The 21,056-nt window shown below is 38.0% G+C and overlaps 1 protein-coding gene across 2 annotated transcripts in view; it reads left to right on the top strand.

The window, feature by feature from the left end:
• The window catches only part of LOC139933808 (uncharacterized), an 80,617-nt gene that overhangs the window by 31,680 nt on the left and 27,881 nt on the right, over nt 1-21,056 (top strand). For both annotated transcript variants that reach the window (XM_071928025.1, XM_071928024.1), the window contains exons 19-34: nt 2,664-2,789; nt 4,527-4,683; nt 6,104-6,247; nt 7,361-7,646; nt 8,319-8,457; nt 9,308-9,482; nt 9,995-10,188; nt 11,418-11,612; nt 13,475-13,712; nt 14,075-14,193; nt 14,890-15,071; nt 15,233-15,440; nt 17,489-17,650; nt 18,310-18,468; nt 19,249-19,431; nt 20,699-20,861. In XM_071928025.1, the coding sequence (XP_071784126.1) occupies nt 2,664-2,789; nt 4,527-4,683; nt 6,104-6,247; nt 7,361-7,646; nt 8,319-8,457; nt 9,308-9,482; nt 9,995-10,188; nt 11,418-11,612; nt 13,475-13,712; nt 14,075-14,193; nt 14,890-15,071; nt 15,233-15,440; nt 17,489-17,650; nt 18,310-18,468; nt 19,249-19,431; nt 20,699-20,861 (2,830 nt within the window). The remainder of the gene's footprint in view (nt 1-2,663; nt 2,790-4,526; nt 4,684-6,103; nt 6,248-7,360; nt 7,647-8,318; nt 8,458-9,307; nt 9,483-9,994; nt 10,189-11,417; nt 11,613-13,474; nt 13,713-14,074; nt 14,194-14,889; nt 15,072-15,232; nt 15,441-17,488; nt 17,651-18,309; nt 18,469-19,248; nt 19,432-20,698; nt 20,862-21,056) is intronic.

Below are 21,056 nucleotides of genomic sequence, written 5' to 3'. Positions count from 1 at the left end.
ACTTGAGTCAACTGTGCACTTAACTCTGCTTGAGCCCAAATGGTGACAATAGTCCACTGTGCACTTAACTCTGCTTGAGCCCAAATGGTGACTTGAGTCAACTGTGCACTTAACTCTGCTTGAGCCCAAATGGTGACATTAGTCCAATGTGCACTTAACTCTGCTTGAGCCCAAATGGAGACGTTAGTCCAATGTGCACTTAACTCTGCTTGAGCCCAAATGGTGACATTAGTCCACTGTGCACTTAACTCTGCTTGAGCCCAAATGGTGACTTGAGTCAACTGTGCACTTAACTCTGCTTGAGCCCGAATGGTGACATTAGTCCACTGTGCACTTAACTCTGCTTGAGCCCAAATGGTGACTTGAGTCAACTGTGCACTTAACTCTGCTTGAGCCCAAATGGTGACATTAGTCCACTGTGCACTTAACTCTGCTTGAGCCCAAATGGTGACTTGAGTCAACTGTGCACTTAACTCTGCTTGAGCCCGAATGGTGACATTAGTCCACTGTGCACTTAACTCTGCTTGAGCCCGAATGGTGACATTAGTCCACTGTGCACTGTACCTTGATTGAGCCCCAATGGTGACTTAAGTCAAATTTGTGCACTTTACCCTGCTTGAACCCCAGTTGGGATTTTAGACGACTGCCTGGAACAATACGGTAACTTAGTGTAACTTGTATGGGTTTCATAAAAGTGCTTCTGCATACTTCGGAGCTCCAAGTAACAGGATTTATTGATTAAAATTTTAAGGGTCTTCCAAGTATTTGTTTCACAAAAAGAAGTTTAACATAAATTTTCTAAGTGAATCATTCACTTGCAAATTTTAATCAATGTTTTTAAATTTATGCACATTTATCTTTAAATGACGTTTTGTTCATTATGAATGCAGTTATTACCTGTTAGTTCTGAGCAGATGATGTTTCGAACAGTAATAATAATAATATTAACAAAAATAAGACTTGTAATGCGCACATGTCCACCCTGCTGGGTGTTCAAGGCGCAGTAAAACCAAAAACAAAACAAAAACAAAACAAAGAAAAACAGACACAACAAAATTAGTCCTCTGTGACATAAGATAAGTTTTGAGCAAAGACAAGATCTACGATTAAGTGGTAGAGAGTTCCAGATGCGTGGCGCAAAAAGAGCTGTCACCCCATGAGTGTCGAGACTTGGGTTCAATGAGGGGACGCATGGAACTTGATCGAGTGTACAAATTTTGTTGGGGTTGGTTAGTTGTGAGGCAGTAAGTATAATGAATGTTTATTGCAGCAATAAGCGCTAAATCGTCTTAGGCAAAAGCAGTGTATATGGGCTGTGACCAGTTAGGCAAGTTAACGGTTTTGTTAAATTATACGGAAGGAAAACTTGTATTTATTTTATTTTGCTGCTATTTGAAAAAAAATATTGCTAAAAAGCTTCACAAATGAAAAGACAAATGGAAATGTTTTGATGTCGTGGCCGAGTTGTCAAATGTATGAGGCTCTGACATGTCTGAGGCTGAAGTAAAGGATCCATTAGGGAATAAATATTTTAGACAAATGGAAAGTTTTGTTGTCGTGGCCGAGTTGTCAAATGTATTAGGCTCTGAGGCTGAAGTAAAGGATCCATTAGGGAATAAATATTTTAGACAAACGGAAATTTTTGTTGTCGTGGCTGAGTTGTCAAATGTATTAGGCTCTGAGGCTGAAGTAAAGGATCCATTAGGGAATAAATATTTTAGTTATATTTGTTCACACTGTAGAAGAAATTTTTTCAACTGGTTAACCCCTTCCGTTTGGGCAACTTTTGTCAATGGCCTCTCTTCTTTAACACTGGTTGGTGACTTGTTTTATTTATATATAAAAAATTATTTGAGCAAGCACTGAAGGAACTCCTTGCCTAGTGCATGTTTCCTTCTATCCTATGATCTGGACTGTTTTAAGAGCTATGACAAATCTAACCTTCAGCTCATCTGAGTCATTTCTCACATGTATTTTGTCTTCCTCTTTTATAGCCCCTTACCAAGAGTGACTTTTAGCCTTGATATGTGCAAACTTTCACAACGAAAGTTAACAGTGTTTTTTTTTTTTTTTTTTTTTGCTGCTAGTTTAAAAATTCTTGCTAAAAAGCTTCACGGATAAAATGACTAATGGGACATTTGGTTGTCATGGCTGAGTTGTCAAATGTAGAGAATAAATATTTTAGTTACATTTTTGCACACACCGTAGAAGGAACGTTTTCAACTCTGGTTAACCCCTTCCTTTTTGGCAACTTTTGTCAATGGCCTCTCATATTAATCACTGTTTGGTGACTTGTTTATTTGGAAAACTTTTTTATTTGAGCAAGCAATAAGAAAACATTGATCTCAATTTGCTTATGGGTGTACTTCGACTCCACAAAATCCAAAGATTAGACTCAATGTCAGCTTTTTTACATACATGTATTTCTGGTTGATTATAGATATCAATGTTGTATTTTTATTCAATTGAAAAACACAAGACTGCCGGACTTGTATAGTCATGAAAATCACTGAAATTGGAATTGTTTTTTTATTCACAAGATTTTTGAACATTATTTGTTTTTCCCTTAAACCAAAGTGTGTGAGCACGGTATATTGCATAAAACATTAAAACAAATTATTGGTAGGATCTCATCATGATTCCTTAACTGTTTTTTTTTGCAGAGCGAGGAGGAGTTGTCCAAGCTACGCTTGAAGCAGGTCTGGGAAGCCAAAGCAAACATCGGCAAGAATCTGCTCCTTGTCTTCACTCAGTACGAAGGAGCCGCAGAGGATGATGACATCTTGAAGGTCAGTATAGACCAGATCCAATAACCCCTTTGTTGCTATGAAAGTGGTCATCTCGTAGGGCGCTAGGCGCTGCATGCCTAAACGCGTACATCATTGAAGCATGCAGCGTTTCCCGTTTGATTTCTACGTCACTTGTACGCACACGTACACATGCACACGATGACAGACGCTATGTTGTAGGGCAGGTGTTTGAATGGTGACGTCATATTGGATTCCGTCTATTAAGGACAAGAATTGGACAGATTTACGTATCCTGCTACCACTTTTTGTAAACTCACTTTTACCAAAAGGAATATCTCACTTGAGTAAATTAGATACTAAATTATTATTATTATTATTATTATTATTATTATTATTATTATTATTATTATTATTATTATTATTATTATTATTATTATTATTATTATTATTATTATTATTATTATTATTATTATTATTATTATTATTATTATTATTATTATTATTATTATTATTATTATTATTATTATTATTAAAATACAGATTTACATTTTTACAAAAAACAATTAAAAGCACATGAGAATATTTATACACAAGAAGCATAATGAATGAAAAAATTATAGCAGGATCTGGACATTTTTCCAAAGAATTCAAAGAATTACCAGGAAAATGTTTCCGCCTCCAGAAAAGTTTATATGAAAATCAGATACCTCGGTGGTGAGAAAAGAAATTGTTTACCTTCTTTTATTCCTTATATATGACAATTTGTTTAGTAAAAATGTTGCGCTGAGGGGTCTTGTTCATCGTACTCGAGTTCTGATGGCCAAAGTCATTAGAGTTTGGGTTCAATTTCTGGTCATGCCACTTACAATGTATATGTCATTGAGCATGATACTTTATTGTTTCCCTTAACCCAGGTGAAGAGATGAAAATCTGTGAGGTCTGAGAAAGTGTTGCAATGGAACTTTTCCCTAGTGCTTATATTTATTTATATACTGGCATATTAAAAACATTTTGAATTTTAATTACAATATTAAAACAAAAAGATAATAAGTTAAAGGATTTGGGTACTTTTTGTAACACAAAACACAATGTCCACAGACTTACATTAAACTTACACAGTTTGCAGTTTGAAGATAATGATAGTAGAGATCTTCCCTTAAAATATGACTAGCTGAAGGTGCTGTAGATTTTGAGAAATGAGTAAAACAGTGTCACGAAAATATGTTTTACATGCTGAAATAGTTTTTCGTATTGAGAGACAAAAATTATTTTTGTGACTTGTTTTACTCATTTCTCAAAACCTACAGCACCTCAGCAAGTAATATTTTGAGGGAAGCTTTCTATCATCATTATTTTCAAATCGTGTGAGTTTGATGTAAATCTGTGGACGTTGGGTTTTGTGTCCTACAAAAAATACCCAGACCCTTTAAAGGCAAAAAGTTCAAGTAAAAGAATCATACTCTCAGTATAAGCAGCCTGGAGTTGTACGCTCCACAGGGAGTTAAGGAGGTTAAGGGAGGGGTGTGAACCATGAACCGGATAATAATGTTGTAAAACACCTTGATTTAGCTACTAGGTTATGTGCGCTATGTACTTGTATATATAAGAACAAAGTTTTAGTTTGTTGTAGTTGCTTTTGTTAAGTATTGACATGATTGACTGACACTCAACTGAATGTACACATATTTGTACTGAAGATTCCAATTCCCCCAAAATTAATCAGTAATGAAAATGAAGTCTCACGTTTTATATCCAATCCTTGGACTCATCCTATAGGCCCTCGATAAGAAGTACGATACCTTAAAGGACAAGCTCCTTGTAGACGTCTTGAGGAATCAGCTTGGGGAAGCAGAATGGGCCCGGATGAACGAGCAAGACAGACAGAAGAAACTCTTGGAGCTGAAACGAGAAGAGATGAAACTACGCAAAGAAGGTGCAGTAGGTTCATACTTCCTGCGAATGTGAAGCGAATGTTGACGTCACAAATTCGCAACAAATAATTCACAGCACTTCAACTTTGCTCAACTCACTTGCAAATATTGCTGTAAAAGGAATGTTGTGACGTCAAATTGACGTCGCATTCGCAGTGACAAAATAGTTCAGAGAGTGTCTTGAGAGGCACTCTCTTAAAACAACCACAGATAGACTGTTTTACTGAGTTACATGTAGGAGAAACTGTGGTTAAGGAGCCTCCAGACTAAGTACGGGCGATACAATTGTGTTACATACTGTAGAGTCTGTGTGAGACTGCCTGATGAAGGCTTTGATTGAATGAAATGAAGAACGTATCGTTGTGGGACTCCTGCCATCAACTCTTTTCCAGGCTCACTCTGGACAATGACAAAAAGAGTTCAGCTTGACTTGATGTAACTATACAGACTGTCTGAGTAGGAAACTGTGGTTGAGGCGCCTCCAGGAGATCTCCTGAAGGCTAAGGCTTTGATGTTGGTTATTTTGAAGAAACTAGGTCGGGTCAAGATCAGTTGGGAAATCTTGTGGTTGGGCCTGTGACTTTCAATGTTTTGAAAAAGCACTTTGCAAGATCATCTCGATTAGGAAATTCATTGCAGTACTTCATTTAAACCTTGATTCACTGATATTGCAATTAAAAAACTACTGACCCGATGTCATAATCATTTAATGTAAGAACTGGTATTGCAATTTTCAATAAAATTGTGATGTCGCCCAAGCTTACTCTAGACCATTTAACCCATGGTTTAAAGGCACTGGACACTATTGGTAATTACTCAAAATAACTGTTAGCATAAATACTTACTTGGTAACAAGCAATGGAGAGCTGTTGATTGTGAGAAACGGCTCCCTCTGAAGTAATGTAGTTTTTTGAGAAAGAAGTAATTTTCTACTAGAATATTTGAATTTGATTTCGAGACCTCAGAATTAGATTTTGAGGTCCTAAAATCAAGCATCTGAAAGCACACAACTTCAGGTGACAAGGAAGTTTCTCTTTCATTATTATCTCGCAACTTCGACAACCAATTGAGTCCAAATTTTCACAAGTTTGTGATACACCAAGTGAGAAAACTGGTCTTTGACTGACAATTACCGAAGGTGTCCAGTGTCTTTAAACATAAAAAAATAAATAATAACTAACAAAAATTTGTCTTTTCGTTCTCCTGTCTTTGCTTCTTTTCGTTTTACAGATATATAAAAAACTTTTTAGTCTGTCTCATTCGCTAACTAAATACTGTTTCTCCCTTATCCTACCTTTAGTTTTGTCTTTTTGTGTTTTTATCCTTTAGTGGTTCAATCAGCCCTTTCCCTCCCCCCTCCTCCTTTGTCACAAAAAAAAAAAAAAAATTATGAATTGTTCTTGTTTTTTCTTTATTGTGCAGGTAAGATGGACCTACTCGCTGTACTCCTGAGCGATAATGACAAGGCCGAGACAGATCTACGGAAACTGATGGGAGACAGTCGGCAGGACTATGAGGAGAAACTAAGAAAGAGAATGGAGAAAAGGAGGAAGAGGATCAGTGAAGGTAACCTCAGGTTTTAGTCTTCTAGATCCGATAAGTGTAGGTCTTTAAATGTTAAAAAGGTCTGGGAACTCTTTCATATATAGAGTTTCATGTGTCAAGGTGATTTTGTTGAAGCGGCTTAGGCCACATAAAAATTAAAAATTGTTGATCGTCCTTTTTTTTCTTCGTATGAGGGAGGGAGTTTTTTTTTTTTGTAAGTTGTGTTGACAGGCCAAATATGAAATCAAGAATAAAGAAATCATCACAATCACTATAAAAAGAGGGTTTGTGTGTTTTTGATGTTTTCAATAGTTTTGTCAAACAAATTTAACTCCTAGATGACATTTTCTGTAAACTTTTTCAAACAACTAAGCACAGTGTAGCCCAAGTAAATATTTGAAGAATTGTTCTTGAACTGCAAACATGAATGAAAACCTTCCTCAAACATATTTTCAAACCTGTATATTTTGAAAAAAAATATCATTGAAAAGGCTGTTTTGTTATGATTAAAAAAAATGGGTCGGGGTGGGTTTGAACAGTCGGGCGGGGACGATCAACAATTTTTTTTTTATGTGGCCTTATGGTAAGGGTTAAGTGTCAAAACCAGGATTCGAACCCGATTTATCTGCTGCTGATGACATCAAAACTTGGGTTTGGTAAACTAGACCAGGACATGCCACAACAATAATAAAAAACACTTTTAACGCGCTGGTATCCATGAAGTATTGGATTGGGAAACCGAGTACAAATATAGCGATATAACAGTAAAAGTATAAATGTAGTACAAATCAAAAACAGCATATAAACATCTGCCAGTACAAAAAACAGTGTATGAAACCATAAGCCAAACTATTGTTTTGGAAGAGATGGGTTTTGAGATGAAGTTTGAAATCCTTAAGGGTGAACATACTCGTGAGTGGGAGCAGATTCCAAAGGGAAGGGCCAGCATGAGAAAAAAATGTATCCCCCCCCCCAAAGAACTGTGTGCGCTAGGGGGACGACTACATGTAATATTGAAGAATCAGATGAATGAAAGTGTGATAATTTAAACAAATGTGAAAGCTTGTCTGGCAAAATATAATGATAACCACTGTGAGATGCCTGTAAAAAGCGCTTCTATTCTTTTCTTTTAAGGAGGAAATCTTGATGACATGGACAAAGAGTTATCCGAAGATGAATCCGACCCGTCCGAAGCGTCCAATCCTCTGGATGACCTCCAGAAGCGCTACGACAACGAGCGGGAGGTCCTCCTGATGAGACTGAACAGCACGGAGGCTGAGTACCTCAGCGAGAAGGAACGGCAGGCTGAGCTGATGAGACTCAGGCTGGAGCTACGCATGGCAAGAGGAGAGCAGAACTTCATGGCAGCGGCTCTTGCCATTGGGCTGGCCGAGCGGAACCAAACTGCTGCATCAGAGAGGTGAGGTTTTTTGAGAGCTAGAATTTATCAATTGGTTTTCTTCAACAACTTTTGTCAGACGGTCCAGTTTTTCTATTCTGATTTTCCATGCTGAACACCTTTTACAAATTTTTACCATAAGCCCAATTTCATTAAGTTGTTTCAACACTAACAATTGTTAGCATAGCTAAATCTTCCTTATCAAAGACAGGTTACCAACCAAAATGTCATGTGTTCTACATTACTCATGTCTGGTACCCTGCCTGTTCCTGCGCATTTATTTCTTCAGCTTGTTTTCCTGTTTTAAGGGCTTTGATGCTTTTTGTACAGCAGTGTTTTTGCCATTACATGAACCCCTATTCACTGTGAATGGAGATTTATGTAATACAATTTGCCTGTTTCAGCTTCATTAGTCGCCAAGTTTTTGAGAAAAAAAGTATAAATCACATAGCAATGTTTTCAGAAGAGTAGTGTAAACCATCTTTCATCTAACTGAGAAAACATCTATTTTGGTGAAAAACTTTTACCCCTTTCTCAAAAGTTACTGCACCTCATCAGCAAGTATTATTTTGAGGGCAGCTTACTACCATCATTATCTTTAATGTGAATCTGTGGGCGTTTGGGTTGTGTGCCGTACAATAAGTACCCTAACCCTTGACTAAGGGCCCTTGTAATTTGTCTTGATGGATGCAGATTGAAGAATGACAGAAAGAGGCAAGAGGTTTTAGCGAAGCAGCGAATTGAGGCGATGAGAAAGAGACGAGCTATGGGAACAATCCAAGAGGAATCAAGTGACATCGTCACGGACAATGATGATAGAAATTCTATGCAGGTAAATAATAATAATACATGTAAATTAAATTATAAATCGCAGTACTGTCGAAAAAACAACCTCAAAGCAGTGTGTGCAAAAACAAAGCATGATAAACAGACAAAAGTCTAAAGCAGAAGTTTGTTAAAAAGATACACCATTACTACGGGAAAATATACAATAATAAATAAGGCACACTCTAAGGTGTAAAATATAAAGGGTGTATAATAGGGATATGAATTAAGGGGTAAAATATTGGTAAACAGAAAAGGCAAATGACAATTGTAGAAAAATCGTTTAAAAGTTACCAAATGACATCTAGAGCTTATAGATAAAATCAGCATCGCTCACTGGTCCCGCCAGCAATTATTAAGAATTACAACTGGTCCTGCCAGCAATTATTAAGAAATTACAAATATTCACTCGCAACGTCATTTGTAAAAATACTGTTTGATGACATTAAATGACATTTGAAAACTTCCAATGTTGCACTGAACTACAAATGATAAAACATTGTTTTCCGCGCTGATTTTGTTTTCGTATTAAAAAATTTGATAATACCATATATTGATTTTTAGCTTATTACACTTTTCCCGCCCACTAGTTTTACACTAACCACTCCATTTAAACAAACCTGTTAAATTTGTATACAGGTTAAGTACTGAGTATACAGTGCTTACTCGGAGTGGTGTAAGGGTAAAAAAAAAAAGTATTCTTTATCCCCGATGCAAATTCATATTTCAAGAAGGAAGCATTTTTCAGGAGGATGAACACTGGTGCAAATGATGTAGAGGTACTAAGCTTTCAGATTAAAGCAAATCATTTTGTTTTTCATAACAACCATCCTATGAATTGCTTTTTATTTCTCAAGGATGCAGTCATCCGCTCTATAGAGAAGAAACATCGTCTTGAGAGAGAGGCTTTGTATGAACTCCTCCAGAAGGAGTATGGTGAAGATGACGTCTTGATAGCCGAGAACATGACCCCAGAGCAGCGGCAAGAAGTCCTACAAAAGCTGATGGAGAAACGGCGAAACATGGATATAGGTGAGAAAATTGGGAAAAAGGAGTAATTGTACTACTTTTATGAGGGTGTTTCTGCTACAGTAAGCGTGCAAATTTGCTTACCGTTAAGCAGTGCTATGAAATTGGGCCCAGGACATCAGTCACAAACTATACATGTGACATGATACACACATGTAGTTAGGCTGGTAACCTTATTCTTAACCTCTCCAGAAGACGATCAGAGCATACTGATCAAAACATTGAGTTGAAACTAACGGTTCTTTTCAGAACCACCCCAAATCATTTAGAGATAGTCATTACATGGGGTACTGTTACCGTAAACCTTTCCATATTTTTTTTTCCACCATGCAAAGTTTCAAATTCTACTAACCTTATTTTGGTATTCAAAGTTTAGTGTGCTTAGCTACTTTATGTGCTTAAGCAGCTCTATAAAATTGGGCCAATCTTGCAATCAGCAACGGTACTGCAAACAACGAAGTGGATGTAAAGACAATTTAATTAATGTTGTGATTCTTTACATGCTTTTTTTTAAGGCGATAAAACAGAGCATCGAGCTTTGCTTGGGGAGGCATCCGTAGTCAAGACAGCGGGACGGAAACACCTGCTGCAGAAGGAATCTAAAGATGTTACTATAAATAGAGATGATGTCATCGTTACCATCATGGCTGACTTGCAGCAGCAACAGGCTAAAGAATGTGAAGCAGTGTGTAGTCTCTTACCAGATAAGGTACATACAAGACATGTCTTAGTAATTCAGAGAGCTGTGTGTGCCTTGCACCGACTGACTAAGTAAAACCACGGAAAGCTGGGGATAGCTCATTCTCCATAGCTGCCCCTCGCCTATGGAATGAGCTCCCTGCGGGTCTGAGAGAGGGGATCTCGTTGCCTGTATTCAAAAGCATCCTCAAGACATTTCTTTTCCCCCACCCATCCTAGTTTGTTTGTTTTTCTTTTGTTTTGTTGTCATAGTCTCATGTAAAGGGCTCTGTTCTCCGTAGAGCGCTATATAAATGTTTCGTATTATTGTTATTTATTATTACTAAACCATGTCTTAGGTACAAATATACAGCTCAACGGAATCCCCCTAAAATATTTTAATCAGAGAAGTGTCATCCAACTACATGTACCTTTCAGGGCCTTATTTTGTATAGCCTGTAAGCACACAAACTTGCTAAACACAGAAAAGCATTGCTTAACAGAACCAGGATACCAGCCAAACTTCCATTAAGTTTACATTGTTGTGACAGGTTCCCCACTCAATTTGTGATTAGCAAATAAATTTGTCAAGCAGTATTTGTTGCTTAAAGGCAGTGGAAACTATTGGTAGTTACTCAAAATAATTATTAGCATAAAACCTTAATTGGTAACAAGTAATGGAGAGCTGTTGATAGTACAAAACATTGTGAGAAACGGCTCCCTGACGTAGTTTTCAAGAAAGAAGTAATTTTCCACGGCTTTGATTACGAGACCTCAAGTTTAGAATTTGAGGTCTTGAAATCAAGCATCTGAAAGCACACAACGTCGTGTGACAGAGGTGTTTTTTCTTCTATTATTATCTCGCAATTCTGACAACCAATCAGGGTCAAATTTTCACAGGTTTGTTATTTTGTGCATATGTTGAGATACACCAAGTGAGAAGACTGGTCTTTGACAATTACCAATAGTGTCCACTGTCTTTAACAGCTTATGAAACTCGGGCCTGGATTCATTTTGACAACACCCCTAAGTGCTGTTTTAGAAAAGAAACAACAAAGTTGGAAGTTTGCACAATCTAGCTAATGAAAATTTTATTTCAAATGTACTCTGTTGGACACTAGTACAAGCCTGTCAAAAGGAGTTAAACAGAAACCTGTATAAAGATTTCAAAGACTCAGTGGTCAAGCTCTAACCGAGTCCTGTGGATTCACATAATCCAAATCCCCATATCGTTACAAACGTTTCTTTTCTTTTTAAAAGGATTTAAAGTCCCTGGTTCACGTGCAGCAGCAGAACATCGAGGATCAGAAGAAGGAACGCAACGAGAATGTTGCTGTTGTGCTTACCACTGCGGACCTGAGCAAGAAGGCCGGTGAGGAAGAGCTAGTGGACGCTCTGCAAGGAAAGTTTGACGCTCTAAAAGATCAGATTCTGGCAGAGGCACTGATGAACCAGGTGAGAATAATAATAAAAATAATAATAATAATAATAATGACAAGTTCTTATAGCGCATTTCACAATAATAATAATAAAATCCACAAAGGGCTCAGGGCGATATTACAAAGAAACTCGACAAAAATCACAAAAAAATGATTTAATACAGATTAAATACAACAGAAAGGATCTATCGACATGTGTGTTCTGAGAGATATTTTGAAAGAGTGAAAGAGGTGGATGTTTTTATGTGAAGAGGTAGTTGATTTTAGAGATGTGGTGCTGCAACAGAAAGAGATCTGTCCCCAAGTACGATTAGACTTGATTTCTTGCTCCGAAGGCTTTTTCATTCACAATATCAACCTCTACCCTCGCAGGTACCCCTGGGTGAAGAGAGTCAATTTCATTAAAGTGTCTTGCAGAAGGACACAAGTGTCACAATCCGGATTCAAACCCACACTGTGGTGACTTAGCAAAGACTTGAATGCATTGCTCTTTACCACTCGGCCACATGTTACACTCTACGATTAGAAGATTATTTCATCAAGGCATAATCATTTGGTTTTACCAATTCCCTGATGTGTGTATAAGCACTTTATACTCAGTACTTTATCAAGTTCTATGAAGAAAATCAAAGGCATATATCATTACTTTGGTGGGATTTTATCCTGTGTTTGTTAAATGTACCATTTTTAAAACATTTTTTTGCTTATATTTTTTGTGTGAGTTGCGTGAGTAGTGGCCAAGCGGTACGTAGACTTGAGTGCTAAGTGATATGCTGAGTGACTAAGTTTTGAGTCCTAGTTGTTACTCTTGAGTCCTTAAGTAAGACACTTTACCAATTCATAGGTTTCTATGAATTGGGCATTCCAAAGGGCTATGAACTTGGGCCTACTTTCATATTGGTAGATACATACACTATATTAGACTGGTATTATTATTGCTAGTTTTAAAATCAAATTTTTACTTGATTTGAGTTTGAGAAACGTTTGTCACTTACATACTCCCATCTTTGAAAGATGACTACTTTAAGAAGTTAGTTTATCCTAAAATAGGGCTTGGGAAAAACTCTTAAAGCGTCAGTGTACTTTTTGTAAGACATAAAACAAAATGTCAACAGATTTACATGAAACTCACACAGTTTGAAAAAAAAATGATAGTAGAAAGCTTCTCTTAAAATATTAATTGCTGAGGTGCTTTAGTTTTTTGAGAAATAAGTAACACAAGTCACAAAAATAATTTTCATCCCTAACGACGAAAAGTATTTTAACAGTGTAGTGGTTTAAAGGCAGTGGACACCTCATTTGTTAACGAGAGAAAATTAGCGAGGAATGGTTAGAGGTTGATGGTATAAAATATTGTGAGAAACAGCTCCCTCTGAAGTAACCTAGTTTTCAAGAAAGAAGTTATTTTCCACAAATTTGATTTCTAGACCTCAAGTTTAGAATTTGAGGTCTCGAAATCAAGCAACTGAAAGCACACAACTGCGTGTGACAATAGTGTTTTTTTTCTTTCATGGTTATCTCGCAACTCCGACGACCAATCAGGCTCAAATTTTCACAGGTTGGTTATTTTATGCATCTGTTGAGATACAGCAAGTGAGAAGACTGGTCTTTGACATTTACCAATAGTATCCACTGGCTTTAAATGTCAACCAGTGGACATTGTGTTTTGCATTACAAAGAGTACCAAAACCTTTGAAGTAACCAAAAAACAACTTAGCAGTCTTTTTGATAACATGCCATTTTGGGGTTTACTTTTCCTGCTCAGCAATAATTTTTTTAGCTTAGCGATTTTTAACCAGCTTTATGGAATCGGTCCCAGGTCACAGATTCATTTCCAAAATGATGATTTTTTTTCTTCTATGATGTCAATTTGTTTAGATCGGTGAAGCAGAGTGGGCGCGTCTCTCGGAGAAAGAGCGGCAGGTTCGTCTGATCAAACTGCGTCTGGAGGAACGCCGTCTCCGTAAAGACGGCAAGTATGATGAGGCGGCAGCATTGCTGGGTGATGCCATTGCTTCCCAGAATGCACTGGAACTGTTGCTAGGGGATACCAAGAAGCAACAGGAGGAGAAGTTGAAGGAGAGGCTTGAGAAAAGGAAGCAGAGAATGGCACAAGGTGAGTACAGAAATTAGAAGGATTTTCTGATAGGTATCTGTTGGAGGACAAATCCCTTTTTTGTAATGAAGTATAATATAAAACTTAGAACCGAGTGTTAGGAAAATGTTTTCTCTTGCTACGCATGTTTTCTTGAGGGAAATTTGTTATGAGAACGACTTGTTGCACTTCTCAAGTTCATTAAAAGCAGTCTTTTTGGCTTTCGGATAAAAGCTACACAATTTCTTTTTCAGCATCATTATCGCAGTATGACACTACCTGTGGGTTTGATAACATTTATGCATTAGGGCTTGTAAAAATACATATTAAAATAAAAAATTTTTGTTGGACACAGATCAGAATAGTTTTGTGTTAATCCGTAGGCATGAGCAAGGAGGAGGCAGACCGTCTTGAGCAGGAGGAGATCGAACAAGAAGAGGAAGAACTGAGAAAGAACAAACCGAAGAATATTCTAGATCAGCTTGACAATCGCCTTGATGCCGTGAGTAGAAGCCTCTTTCCAAGAATGATGTAAAATCTTTGCTCGGTGTGCAATGGGCTTTTATATAGCAAGTTTTAAAGTTCAGTACAAAAATTTGAGTTTTTAACATATGGGGTATGTTGTGTTTTTCCTTGGCCGGACCAGATTTTGAAGTTTTGTCTCTATTTTATATTTTGCTTGTTGTACAGTTTTTGTGCTGTTGTCGTATATATCGTTGTCTTTATTTAAATTTGGCTGTTTTTCTATCTTTGATATTAATCGATATATTTTTATATATATATTTTAAACTAATACATTTAAAAAAAAAATAGTGTGTATGTAGTTGATGGGCACCTTTTGAAAACAGTGTTTTACCATGTTTACTCAGAGGTTTCCCCAGGGTAAAGAAGAAATGAATAAATAAATAAATAATATAGCCCCATTAAATCTGGACTGACGAATAAAGTATAAAAAACGTCTTCTCACTGGGCCATTTTATACAATGTATCATTCCTTAAACCATGCTCAGCTCCCTGAGGAGTGTTCCGCATGTGCTGCTAAGTTTGAAGCGCACCAAGCAAAATTAATTACCTCTAGGTGAAGAAAAGCAGTTCAGTGTCTTGCTCCAGGACACATACAAATGTTTCTGGGGGACAGACTTGAGTATTATATAAGAAACCTTTGTTGTTATTTTGTATTTATGTTACTCGTCACCAGGAGAGAGATGCTCTTCTCGCCAGTATGAGAGATGCCAACGACCGCCTCATGAGCGAGAAAGAGCGTCAGCGGGAGTTGGCTCGTCTTAGGAGAGATCAGAGGAAGGCAAGAAGGGAGCACAAGTTTGATGCAGCGGCCTTGGCGATGGGGTTGACCAAACAGGCTCAAGATGCTGAAGACTTGTAAGTTTTTTTTTTTTTTTTTTTTTTTTGGGGGGGGGGACATTGTTATTGTATTGAAAAAAGGTGAACAAAATGTTCATCTGAATTTCCTGGGTAATTTCCTCGTCTATAGTGTGTGTAAGGTTTTAAGATTTGGTGCCTGCTTCCATTGTTTAATTCAGACACGAGAAGGAGAGGCGAAGGCAGGAACAGCTTGCCCGAGAGCGGCTCGCCCAGCGTCGTAAGAGCAAGGAGGAGAGGATGAGAGCAAGGGACGCCCAGGGTCCAATCCCACTCCCTGAAGATGAAGACAATGATGTAGCTATGCAAGAGGTTGTGGTGCAGGAGATGGAGGTGAAACATGAAGCAGAGAGAGATCTCCTTATTGAGGTACATATAGGAGTCAAGATGATTGGCAAAGAGCATTGTGGCTTATCACGGCTGAGCGGTCTAGTTGAACAGACCAAAGCTCTAGTGTTGTCATGACACTTGAGCAAGGCATTTAACATTAATTGCTTAGTAAAAAGTTGGGAAGGTAGTGCAATCTGCTCTACAAAGAGCATTGTGGCTTATCACGGCTGAGCGGTCTAGTTGAACAGACCAAAGCTCTAGTGTTGTCATGACACTTGAGCAAGGCATTTAACATTAATTGCTTAGTAAAAAGTTGGGAAGGTAGTGCAATCTGCTCTACCAGCCAGGCTCCTAGTGGATGATAACCATGCCTATGGATAGTGAAGGGAGTAGCCCTGTTTCGGCCCAAGGAGTGGGCGCCAACTGGGAAAGTGCCTGTGGGAAAGTTTGACAGCCCAACTCAGTTCAGTGTAACCAGGTAGCCCTCACCTTGAAGTGGCCATCATCCTTGTGATATTAGATGATACCTAAGTAGGATTTGAAACTTTGCATGGTGGAGATAAGATATAGAAGAGTTTGCGGTAACACCATGTAATAACAATCTCTAAATGAGTTGGGGTGGTTTTGAAAAGAACCGTTGGGTTAACTCGACGTTTCGATCAGTATGCTCTGATCGTCTTGACTCCAGAAGACGATCAGAGCATACTGATCGAAACGTCGAGTTAACCCAACGGTTCTTTTCAGAACCACCCCAACTCATTTAGAGATTGTTATTACTCCAGAAGACAATCAGAGCATACTGATCGAAACGTCGAGTTAACCCAACGGTTCTTTTCAGAACCACCCCAACTCATTTAGAGATTGTTATTACATGGTGTTACCGCAAACTCTTCTATATAGATGATACCTCTTTTAAAAAAAAAGTTAATTGAATTCATCACTCGTTTCTAAATTTGCCATGAAGATGTCTTTGCTGTAAGTCTTCAAGGGTTTTTGTAATTTGGTTCTACCCTTTGTTTGCCGTGGTTGCATGGGTGGGGGCCATCGGCCCAGTGTTCACCATGTTCAGCCAACACACCATATATTTTATTGTTCTCGCTTCCCCCATTGTCAAGGTGCCATTATCTTGATGGCCACAAGTACTGTAGAAGTTGTTGTCATTGATTGATTAAATTACTTTATAATTGATTAACTCATTGATTGATATGATATTGCAAGTAAGGATCACAATATCACTGAGTTGGATATGGGACGCAGAAGCGCTATATTTTTCTGTATTTCACCGGCCTTGTTGGATATGGGACGCAGAAGCGCTATATTTTTCCGTATTTCACGTACGAGCGTGTGATAACGAATTTATCTTCCAGTCTCACTTGCAACGTGCAAAATTTAAAACTTCAGGGCATTATTTCATGCGCACAAAGTTTAGAATGTAATTTTTGCACTGTCCGTATACGGAGCGTGACAAAATGACATTTCACAATACGCACTGTGTAATAAAAACAGAGGAAGTAGGATATAAAACAGAGGTCGTAGCATATATGTTTTTATCCCCCAAGTAGTTCGAGCTTCTGATTGGTGGATTAGTGCGTACTCGAAGATAGTTATTTGTAGAACATGGCTTTTGGTGGCTATGTTATCATTAAAGGCAGTGGGCACTATTGATAATTACTCAAAATAATTATTTGCATAAAACCTCACTTGGTAACGAGTAATGGGGAGCTGCTGATAATATAAAACATTGTGAGAAACTGCTCCCTCTGAAGTAACGTATAGTTTTTGAGGAAGAAGGAATTTTCCATGAATTTGATTTCGAGACCTCAGAGTGAGATTTTGAGGTCTCAAAATCAAGCATCTGAAAGCACGCAACTTTGTGTGACAAGGGTGTTTTTTCTTTCATTATTATGTTGCAACTTCGCTGACCAACTGAGCTCAAACTTTGACTGGTTTGTTATTTTATGCATATGTTGAGATACACCAAAGCAGAAGACTGGTCTTTGACAATTGCCAATAGTGTCCAGTGTCTTTAAAATCGTATGTTTCCATCAACGAAGTCCAAGTACTCATGACATTTTCCAAATCAACAGCTGATGCAGGAGCAAGAGAACAGCAGCTATCGCTCCAACGCTAAGCAGATGACGGAAGACAATCGTCAGAAGAGACTGAAAGAACTGAAGGGAGCACGCCAGGAATGGAGAGACAGCGGCCCCACTAAGGAGAATATGAAAGACCAAATTGATATATTTAATGTAAGCAGTTTGTTAACTCGTTCTGTGCCAGCATTTAAAAAAAAATGTTTTTAGGGCAACAATTCTGAGGCTTTGTTTAGGTTTTCACAATGCTGTAAAAGAAAATTCAAACAAAAGTGTTACTCACTTAACTAAATGTACCTTGTGTTATGGCCCATTAAGGAGAATATGAAAAACCAAATTGATATATTTTATGTAGGTAATAATCAGTTTGTAAACTCTTTCGGTGCCAGCATTTTTTGTTTATGTTTTGACGGCAACAGTTCCTAGGTTTTTTTTTTTAGGTTTTCATAACTCTGTAAAAAAAAAATAACAAAAGTCTGACTCACAAATCTAAATGTAGCTTGTGTTATGGCCCACTAACTGACTAAGGAGAATTTGAAAGACCAACTGATATATAAAATGTAAAAAAGAAATTGGTTTTTCAACTCTTTCGGTGCCAGCGGTTTTTGAGTAGAACACCTTTATTAAGTTTTAGAAGTTTAGGTGTTACATTTCTTCTCAAACTAGTGAAGATTGCTACCCGTTTTCAGGATTTGTAGAATTACACCAAAGATGTATTAGCCAATATAAAGCAATTTTTACCTTTAAATTTTTTAAAGAAATGCTACATCATCAGTTTTTCAAAAGAGCCAAATAATTTTTCATTCCTTGAACAGAAAGCTACATCTCTGACGTTAGAGAGCCGTCTTGACGATGAGAGGAAGATCAAAGGAGACGCAGCGATAGAGGGCGACATTCAGGTAGCCCTACTGGCCAACCTGCAAGAACAGCAAGAGAATGAAGCCGCACTTCTTCTAAATGACCTCGGGTCAAAGGTCAGCATCTCTAAGTTAGGTTTCTTCTGATTCAAAAGAACTGAAAAAGAAAAAAGGAACTGACATGTTATTGAGTAAAACCTACCCTGTTCATAAATTGGATGTTAGTTCCATTGAGAGCCATGCCCCCTTCACACAAACTGGCTTTAACATTTACCAGAGGCCCATAGGGTTTCACTAAGAATTTGCGTATGCACAAAATAATTTGTGGACTTGCCTTCCATTACTGCTTGTGATAATTATCAGTTCTTTCATAAGAAATGCTATTGAATGAAAATGTTTTTGTCCAAATGACACACAGGCGTATGCCAGCATTGCGCCCAGAAGTAGCTCGACATTATGTATATAGCAGATGCTCTTTTTTATAGTTATTAATTAACCAATTAATAGGATAAATCTCACTTTGAAAGAAAACCTAAAGCTCAAAGGTCACAGTGATCCCTCTCTTAGCTGCCTATTATAAGAGTGCATAAATTCCCTAGGTCAAAGGTCGCAATCACTATTAAAGTTTCAAGTGTTCCTCAAAGAGATATCACAGTTATTATATATTGACTTTGTCAGTTTGTTAACTAAGAAGTGTTTTTCAGTCCTATGGGTAGTTTGGTTTTTTTCTCCACTGAGAGCAGGTTCTCTTTGTTTTCTAGCATTGCTAACCCCAAAAGTGAATTGTGTCTTAAGACTCCTAGCACTTTTCCCTCTATAAAACACTTGCTATCAGTTCAATTAGATAAATAACCAAATATTTGATCCATATCTTTTATTTCCTTTTTTTCCCTTTAGTCCGCTACTACCCTGAAGCAATTGAAGCAGGTACAGTTCATCGCTAGGACCAATGGTTGGAACGACAACGTCGCCGGGACGGTGCTGGTCACTAAGTCTGACTCATCGGAGGTCACTGAAGAGCAACTCATTAAAGCCCTTGAGGTCAAGTACGACACTCTCAGGGATAAACTACTCAGTGAGGTCAGTAAAACACCAGGGCCCAATTTCATAAAGCTGCTTAAAGGCACTGGACACTACCGGTAGTTACTCAAAATAAATGTCGGCATGAAAACTTACTTGGTAATGAGTAATGGAGAGCTGTTGTAAGTATAAAACATTGTAAGAATCGACTCCCTCTGAAGTAACTAATGTAGTTTTTAAGGAAGAAGTTATTTCTCAGTAAAATATTTGAATTGATTTTGAGACCTCACGTTCAATCACGCGTGAGGTCTTCCATTTTCTCCTAACTTCGAGGACCAATTGAGCTCATATTTTCACAGGTTCGTTATTTTGTGCATATGTTGAGATACACCAAGTGGGAAGACTGGTCTTTGACAATTACCAATAGTGTCCAGTGACTTCAACACTAAGCAAATTTCATGCTTATTGCGTCAGAAAGGTTCGCTAAGGTGCAAGCGTATTTCACAGGTTAGCAGAAAAATTAGGCGGCCATATTGCGCATTCACCATGGATTTGCATTGTGACGTCAGGCACCATAATGTTAGCATGCCTTTTCGTGTGCTCATACGTTTGACAGCGCTATGAGATGAAAATCGCGTAGTAAGCACAAAATTATGAAATCGGGCCCAGCAGGGCCCGATTTCATAAAGCCTGTAAGCACAAAAACTTGCCAAGCACAGAAAAGTATTGCTTAACAAAAACAGGTAACTATTCAAAATTACACTAAGTTTACAATAATGGACTCAGGTGCCCCACTCACTCGATTTTGGTCCAGCAGAGAAATGTTTTCAAGCAGTATTTACTGCTAAAAAGCTTCATGAAATTGGGCCCAAACCGTTTTTATTTTAGTTTGGGTTTTCAAAAACCAATTTAAATTTGTTGATGCAAAAGTTAACAAAATGTGCACAACAGACATAAGCAAGAAAATCAACAGAATCCAAAATAGAATAAGAGTGAAGGCTCTTAAAAGAAGAGCTTTGATTTTAAAAAACAAAATTGTTTACAGTTTCAATCTAAAATTTTGGGGTCAAGTTGGCTAAAAACCAGATTATAAGAACGTAATCATCAATCGTCATAGGCTACTGCCCACTTCTCCTTAGTTGTGTGGTTGGTGCAGGAGCGATTTTGCCTTTGCTGTAGGGGGTAGCCGCAGTTAGGTTAGCCATGCTGAGGCCACTCCACCTGATGAGTCTGTCGATCCAGCCGAGTTTTGGTCTTCCGATCATAAGAAGACTAGTATATTTGAAAGAGTGGATTTGATTTAGAGTTTATTTGTGTATCATTAAAGGCCCTAATGAAGCAAGTCGGGGAAGCAGATTGGGCTCGGCTGTCTGAGAGGGAGCGCCAAGCCAAACTGATGAAGCTGAAGCTACAAGAGCGGAAGCTGAGACAGGAAGGGAAGTATGATGAGGCATCTGCACTGCTCAGCCAAGGGATCAAAGATCAACAAGGTAAAGGAAATCTTAAACTTTAGGGTGTCATGGTCGAGTTGTTTAGAGTATTGAATTCAAGTTCTGTTGATTTAATCATCGGGAGTTGGAGTGTGGGTTCGAATCCCGGTTGTTACCCTTGTGTCCTTGAGCAAGACAATTCACTATAGGCATGATGGTAGAGGTTGATGTGTTTGAAAAATCCTTTGGCGCGCC

This window comes from Asterias amurensis, chromosome 2, assembly GCF_032118995.1.
Source record: "Asterias amurensis chromosome 2, ASM3211899v1".
Taxonomy (NCBI): Eukaryota; Metazoa; Echinodermata; class Asteroidea; order Forcipulatida; family Asteriidae; genus Asterias; species Asterias amurensis.
This window is presented reverse-complemented; position numbering and strand designations above follow the sequence as displayed.